Raw genomic sequence first — 8369 nt, 5'->3', positions numbered from 1 at the left:
AATGAAGAGACATTTTAGCATAGTTTTTATTTTGTAAACCACATTTAGTCTCGTTTTTATTCGTCAACGATATTGCATTATACATTTAATTATAGTTATCGTCACATGGCCAGCATTTTCGTCTCGTTTTCGTCACGTGATAAAGGTTCGTTGACGACGATAGTCATAATTTTCGTTGACGAAAGCAACACTAGACCCCCCCCCCCTTAAATTGATCAAAGTGACAGTAAAGACATTAGTAATGTTACAAAAGATTTTTTAAAAATTTAAATGCCATTCTTTTGAGCCTTCTATTCATCAAAGAATCCTGAAAAAATATTATTATTAATTAAATAAATAAATTATTTTATTAATAAAAAATACATTTTCAACATTAATAATAATAAGAACCATTATTTATATTTGAGCACTAATAATAATTGATAACATATGTGCATTTATTTATTTATTTATTTCAGAATTGTGGCAATGCTGTTTGTCTTTTTGTTGTTGTTTTTTTTGGGAATAATAAGAAACTCATACAGCAACACTATTATAGTTCTAATTCATACAGTTTGCATAAAATTAGATTATGGCAGTTAAAAATTGGGGGAGCCAGGGGATGGTTGTAACACGGGTCAGTTGTAACACTTCCAATTTCTCCAATCAGGGACAAGTTACAAAACACCTGATTCACTTCACTCATGTTTAGTTTAGTCCTTGTTCCACATGTGATGAAGTCGATCCTTGGGGCAGACACAGCAGATTTCAGAGGGGAAAAACTAATTACTAAATACAGTAACTTTTTACTGTAATTTACAGTCATTTTTTTTTTACTATTTTTGTGATGGCAATGCCTGCTTTGTAGTTAAACTCATCAATCAGTTAAATTATGTTTTTGTGTGTCTGTAAATATTTTTTAATTGTAAAGTTGTTAGTGCTAATGTTTTGGTTGTTAGCTATAAGGTGAGCTCGTTCATGGCTACAAGACTCGGGGTTAGTTGTAACATCAATTAAACATTTTGCAAACTATCCCAATGAAATTTTAGTTGTATTAGTATGTTTTCAAACTGAGTGATGTCTCTCAGCATTTTAAATTATAACTGACAGTAACAAACATGCTCACATACAAACACAAACAATGTTCAAGTGTTCAATGGCCAATTGCTATTACTGACAGAAACATGCTTGCACACACACACACACACACACACACACACACTAAATATGCTGAAAAGTCAGTGTTGAATAAAAAAAATTAATTTCTTATTTCATAATGTTACAATTTCACCCTATTGTAACACTATTATAGTTCTAATTCATACAGTTTGCATAAAATTAGATTATGGCAGTCAAAAAATAGGGGGAGTATAATAGTCTTAGGGGTATGTTATAACTAAGCCGGACTATGAGGTGAATTGTAACATTTTACTCCTCATGTTTGGAACAGCTGTGTCATGTAATAGCAGACACTTGTAACTAGTTTGTATCACATTTTGAATGCACTGGCTTAAAAGATCTCCAAGATACAGATATAAATGTCAAAAATTTTACAACCATCCCCGGTCTCCCCTACTCCCAAACACATTTTTCCCAAACAAATATTCTGCAGGCTGAACAGTAGTTATAAATATAACTAGAAAAACTAGGATAAATGCCTTTCTCCCAAGTGTTTATTTGATTTTGAATGGGTCACATGACCTGAGCAGCAGGCCTGTGACATGCTGCCCCACGTATGTACAGTATGTATGTATGTATAGTAGCGCACACACTCTGATATGCTGTTTTCCCCCACAGTATCGCTCCTTTCAATACACTATACAGCACACACACACTTCCTGTGGCCATTAAATTGGTCTAGCATCTATCTGCAGGAAAATGAAGGTCTTCCCCTCATTCCCACATAACAGCTATGCTAACACATGTTCTCAATGCCAGCAATAAGTCACACATTGTAGGTACAATATACAACGTTTCCTCTAAAGCACAAAGAAAAGTTTAATCTACACTTTGCAGAACTTTCCTAACATCTGCTAACTCCATAATTACTACACAGAAGGAACGCTGGGTCACTTCATATCATTTGTTGTGCCCATAAAGTATGTTATTGTTCGCTTATGGTCACCCTCACTGTCTAAACAGTATTTCTTAAGAATCTCGCTGTTTGTTGTGCACCAGGTCAGATGAGGCATTTCCTGCTCTGGCGTGGGCGGCTTTGGAGGGTGTTTGTGACATCATGTTTGTTAAATGCTCCTGCTTTAGTGAATGGTGCTGATGTCATCATTCTCACTGTGAGTCCAGCATTAGTTCTGTCTGACCTCCCACAAAACACACATTAGAGACCCCTAACAACCATTTCTATAGACATTCTCTAATTGTCTATTAGACAACGAGTCATTATTACCCACAGTCCTTTTCATCTATTTACTCACATGTACTTACGTCACGTTTTCTAAAATCCCCTGAACTTTCCCTACACAGAATCCCATTACTATTTTACTCATTGGAAGCACAAATACTGTTTTTTGTTGTTGTGAGAACAGTATGAAAGAAAAGCTATTAATTAAAACTAACCTAACATGATAAGTAGTAGTTAAAGGGATGGTTCACCCAAAAATGAAAAATCTGTCATCATTTACTCACCATCATGTTGTTCCAAACCTGTATGAGTATGAAGAATATGAAGAAGATATTTTGATGAATGTTGGTAGGCTAACCAAACCATACTATGGCAATCAATGGGAACCGTCAACTGTTTGGTTACACAGTCTTCAAAACAGTGCTGGGCAATATACCGGTTCAAACAATAAACTGGTTTGAATTATGCACATGGTATAAATAATAATAATAATAAAAAAACGGCACACACTAAGCAACAGACAGCGTCTTGAATTGAGAGGAGGTCCCTGTTAACTGCATACACTTTTGACTAATGGTTGGAGAACTTTTAGAACTAATAACACAAAACTAATTCTTTAACTGGGCAAATAAACCAAGGTCCCTTTAAGGCAAGTCATTTCACTCGGCGGCCATCTTTGAAACTCCTCTCAGGCATGTAAGTGCAGCTCCTATCTCTCTGAATGGGGAAACATCAAATTCTCCAAAACTGTTCACCAAGCTTACGATTAAATTTCACATTTAAAATCACCAATGAAATCTGACAACAACGGTCTCATAAATGTTGTTTCTTTTGCTCAAATAGCGTTGAAAAAGCGTATCTTTCAGGCTAGAGCAGCCAGTGCGCATGCGCAGTCCTAAGCGCACGTCTCAACGCTGACAACCGGGACTTCTAACGGCAGCTGCAGTGACGCGATTACTTTACTGATTAGCGATTGGCTCTTTTATTCCTTCGATAGAGCGGCCATATTGAGCGTTGCATTTTCCCCAAAGACCTATTTGTGCAATGTGCCTGTGTTTAACAGAAGATTGATGTTTTTTTTTCTGTCACAGGATGTGAAATGATTGAGAAATTAATTAGTCTGGGCAGAGCACCTTATCACATGATGGCGACCTAGCAGTGATATTCTGTGTAATTTATTGGGTGTGTTTAGATTATATAATGCATGCCCAGTGTACCTACACACACAGAATCTCAGATATGCTTTCAAATACACACCCTACTGCCACTGGTCATTAAACCCTGTTTTTGCAATCCTGTCATGTAGAATATCCTTAATAACTGCTCTGTGCTCAGCAGCCTCACCTGTACTTCAGGATAATAGTATTGAAGTAACACCTCTCACTGTTCCTCAGGCTCCTCGTGGGTTCACCATGGAAAGGATACCCTCAGAATCGGAAGGGAGAAATCTATAAGTGTGAGATTAACAACCCTGGAGCCAGCTGTCAGTCACTTAACCTTCAGAGTAAGCAGACATTTCCCATCATTCCCAGTTTCATCATCATAAGGCAGTATCATACTGTGCAGTTCAGAAGCAAATTCTTGGATTGTAATGAGAACTCTTCAAGAGCTATTAAGTAGTAAAGCTGTAGATGTCACTGTGTCTAATGTGCTCTCAGATTCTGTCAATGTGCCAACCATCTCCAACAGCAACAACATCAACATGAGTCTAGGTCTCACTCTGATTCCAACAACCAAAAACGGCGGGTTTATGGTGAGGATGTTGTTTTCTGTTAAGTCGCCTTTCTAATTTGTAATTATTGGTATTTCTAACATTATACATTTTTTTCTCTGCTGTTTTGGCACCTGCACCAAGGAAGGTCACTGTATGTCTGTAAATGATTAATACGTTCTACTATTTTTGAAAAGTAAAGTTCTTCTGCATGCGTTTTGGATGGTTTATGTAGGATGTCATGTGCTCAGTTTTCAGATTATGTTGCGTTATGTTTGTGTTTCAGACGTGTGGTCCTCTGTGGGCTCAGCTCTGCGGAAGTCAGTACTTTTACCCAGGAGTCTGTGCTGACGTGAGCCTACAGTTTACGCTTCAGTCGGCTTTCTCTCCTGCCGTTCAAAGTATGAACGCACTTCTGTGTTCGCTCTATGAACGTTTACTGTTCACGTTAACCTCTATTGTGAATCTCCAGCAAAATGTTAGCATTTGTGTCATTCTGTTCCACTCCCACACAGCTTGTAGCAGTCTAACGGACATCGCCATAGTTTTGGATGGATCCAACAGTATATACCCATGGGAACCAATCGTCGCTTTCCTCAAGAAACTGCTGGAAAATTTAGATATTGGACCTCAAAGCACTCAGGCAAGTCAGACAGCTTGTGTGCCATTTTAGCAGTTTTTATTTTATAGTTTTTATAATTTTTAGTTTATATATTTCTGATTTCATTTATAACAGGTGAGTGTGATGCAGTATGCTGTTGACACCTCGTTCGAGTTCTACCTGAATTCCCATCGGACAAAAGAGTCCATGATTAAAGCAGCATTAAATATTCAGCAGAAACAAGGATTAGAGACTAATACTTTCAAAGCCATTGATTTTGCCAGGTATGCATGATTTTTTTCTGAACAATGTGGTAGAAATTCCCCCACGCACCTGACTTATGATACCTGTTGGGGTCTCGGCGTATCCCCAAAGCATCTCTGGTGACACTCATAAATTTATACTCTTGGCGCATCTCTGGTGTCGCATATAGAGTCAGACGACGTCTCGTCCCTTTTGAACACTATCACTTGGGACTAAGATGTAAGTGTTCCACTACACCTGCTGTGCAGCAGTAACCAGACAGACTCCAGACAATGCCTTTGAATATGCTTTAATCACGGCCGGGAGAACCTCATACCAATCACAGAGAATCCTCACAACAAAACCAATACAACTGTTTATTTAGCAAAGGTGCATGGCAAAGATGACATGATTCATTACATAATTTTTCTCTAATATAATTGGTTCTTCTTATGTGCAGTTCAACAAACCTCGCCTCTGTTACTGGCAAAGCTCATTTGGTTTTTTGATTACTTCAGGTTGTTACTCAAGTGTAACTCATGGGTTGTTATGGTTATATTTAATGGGTTGTTATGGACTGTCATCTAGCAATCTTGTCCATATGCATTCGTTATTGCAACACATCAACTAAAGTATTGGTACATTTTGTTCTCAAAAGCATACAAATTGTAGGCCTGCAAGGAAAAGGAAAGTTAGTTATGATTAATTTAAAACTTCCTTCACAACAACTTCACTTGAGGGAATTACAGAAATAAAGTACAGAAAGAGGCCTCCTTTAACAGCATATGAATATATATTTCTTCAAATATGGGCACTTTAAGGAGATAAATAAACTATCCTTAAACACACTTTTCACATTTAAATTGTATGTCCAACATTGGATATACATACATTACAGGAGAATTCTGTCATTTTTGTGATTATTATTTTAGGTAGTTATTCATATTTTACAACTTTTTGCATAACTTGGAATAATTAGAGTGTGATTAGGTGACACACAATAAAAAATATTATGCTTGCAAGTGATATTTTCCTCGGTTTTTCTTTTTTGCTTCACATACAGTATCACTTTTATCTCATATTCAGTATCTCAAGCAAAAAATAAAAGTATACATAAAAGCCATTTGAAAAGTAGCAAAAATAAATAATGAAGGCATGATAAAAAGTTTACAAGTTTTATTGCGTTTATTTATTTATTTTAAATTCTTCATACAAAAAAAAGTTGATATATATGCAAAAACACTACGCTCTAAAAAATGCTGGGTTAATTATATCCCAGCGCTGGGTTAAAAAGGGACAAACCCAGCTATTGGGTTGTTTTGACCCAGCGGTTGGGTCAAAACAACCCAACTGCTGGGTCAAAACAACCCAACCGCTGGGTCAAAACAACCCAATAGCTGGGTTTGTCCCTTTTTAACCCAGCATTTTTTAGAGGGTATAATTGTATTTTTGAAGTCGTTCTTACACTTTAGTTTAACACAGTTTTTACACTAAACGCTTTCTTTTCATTCTGTGGTTTTGTGTGCATGTCTGTCGGATGATTGGCTCTCATAGACAGAATGCATTCCTAGCCAAAAATGGAGGTCGTCCTGGGGCCACTAAAGTGATGGTGGTGGTAACTGATGGAGAGTCACATGATGCAAATCTGAGGAACACAGTTATCCCAGCCTGTGAGAGCCAACATATCACTCGCTTTGGTATTGCGGTTAGTGAAAAGAAGATCATGCAGTCATGAAATCATATATGGGTCTTAATATTCAGTATATTTGAATATTGTGAAGAGATGGAATTTTTGCATGTTTTAGGTGCTTGGATATTACATAAGGAATGACATTGACACAAGCAAACTCATCGTTGAGATTAAGTCAATAGCCAGCAATCCAACCGAGAAATACTTTTTCAATGTGTCTGAGGAAGCGGCGCTTATAGAGATTGTCGGGACTCTTGGAGATCGAATCTTCAACATTGAAGGTCCATGATTATGTCGATTTCACTGTATGTTGCATATGAATGAAGCCTGTGTAACGAACAGGTTTTTTTACGAACATATATCACTGTATGTCAATGACAGTTTTCTTTGATTTTTTACTCACGTCTTGTTTTGCCTTTTTAGGTGTTGGAAAAGGTACTGGGGATAATTTCAAAATGGAAATGTCCCAAGTGGGGTTCAGCGCACACCAGACCAGAAATAAGGTGCTGCCTCTATATGTCTGTGTGTTTCCATTAATGCGTTTTTAAGAATTTTTTCCTCCTGGTGGTTTACATTGAGTCTTGGTTTTAGGATCTGATCTTACTGGGGGCAGTTGGAGCATATAATTGGATCGGGACTGTCGTGCACCAAACTGCTCAGAAATCAGATGTTTTGCCCAAATCTGCTTTTGAGAAATTCTTGGATGACAGAAACCACAGTTCATTACTTGGTCAGTGTTGTACCATCAGTATAGTTAGTTTTGTTGCATCTAATGAACTGAGAACAATCAATATGCTTTATACAGTGGGTATAGAAAAGAATCACCCCCCTTTAAAATAATCACATTTTGTTGCTTTGCAGCCTGAAATGAAGACGGACACAGTTTTTGTTTTATCCAGCTGTATATTGTATATTTGCTAATATCCAAGTGAAAGATGTAACAGCAACATGTCAGAAAAAAATAAAAAACAGAATCACTGAGTTGGAGGATCATCACCCCCTTCTAAAAATGACTTGTAAATCAGGTGTAGCTAATCACCTTCTCAATGACACACAAAGCCATTTGACTTTCAACTGAGATCAAGGCAACAAAATGTGATTTATTTTAAAGGGGGGTGATGCTTTTCTATACCCACTGTATTCAAGAGACCATGTGTGAGTCTTAAGTAGATGCTTAAGTTGACATTTTAATGGGAAACAAGCTGTGTATAAATAAATTTGCTTCTCAGTTTGATTATTTCCCCTGTCATGTGTTCAGGATACTCTGTCACGTCTGTGATCGACGGCTTGTCTGAGTTTTATGTGACTGGTGCTCCTCGTGCCATTCATAGAGGACAGGTCATAGTTTACAGTATCAACAGCCAGAATCAGCCCGTCATCATAGATTCACAGAGAGGAGATCAGGTAAACTCGTCTCTCTGTGACCTGTAATGAGCTTTAGTTTCATTAGACAGTGAAGTCCTGTCATAGATCATTGTGTTCTGTGGTTTGCAGATCGGCTCTTATTTTGGCAGCGTTCTCTGTCCTGTTGATGTGGACACTGATGGTGTGACGGATCTGCTGCTGGTCGGAGCTCCGATGTACATGAGCGAGGAGAAATCTGAAACCGGAAGAGTCCACCTCTTCACCATTACCAAGGTACGGAGTCCTAAGTCACCTGTAGGAGAAAAAAAACAATCCGTCCCCTCAGTTTATAAACCGTACTCACGAATTCTTAAACTGTTCCCTCGGTTTAACAAATCGTGCCCACGGATTAATAAACCGTACTCACGAATTTCCAATCCGT

General features: G+C 37.7%; 1 protein-coding gene across 1 annotated transcript in view; it reads left to right on the top strand.

The window, feature by feature from the left end:
- Nucleotides 1–8369, top strand: part of LOC107685142 (integrin alpha-2-like) — a 33539-nt gene that overhangs the window by 13976 nt on the left and 11194 nt on the right. Inside the window, exons 3-13 of the mRNA XM_016481656.1 lie at nt 3733–3842; nt 3997–4091; nt 4336–4450; nt 4565–4692; nt 4786–4934; nt 6448–6598; nt 6699–6864; nt 7007–7086; nt 7175–7313; nt 7842–7987; nt 8078–8221. Of these exons, the coding sequence (XP_016337142.1) occupies nt 3733–3842; nt 3997–4091; nt 4336–4450; nt 4565–4692; nt 4786–4934; nt 6448–6598; nt 6699–6864; nt 7007–7086; nt 7175–7313; nt 7842–7987; nt 8078–8221 (1423 nt within the window). The remainder of the gene's footprint in view (nt 1–3732; nt 3843–3996; nt 4092–4335; nt 4451–4564; nt 4693–4785; nt 4935–6447; nt 6599–6698; nt 6865–7006; nt 7087–7174; nt 7314–7841; nt 7988–8077; nt 8222–8369) is intronic.

This window comes from Sinocyclocheilus anshuiensis, unplaced genomic scaffold (assembly GCF_001515605.1).
Source record: "Sinocyclocheilus anshuiensis isolate Anshui unplaced genomic scaffold, SAMN03320099.WGS_v1.1 scaffold914, whole genome shotgun sequence".
Classification (NCBI taxonomy): domain Eukaryota; kingdom Metazoa; phylum Chordata; class Actinopteri; order Cypriniformes; family Cyprinidae; genus Sinocyclocheilus; species Sinocyclocheilus anshuiensis.
The sequence above is the reverse complement of the archived record's forward strand: the minus strand, read 5'-3'. Positions and strand labels throughout refer to the sequence as shown.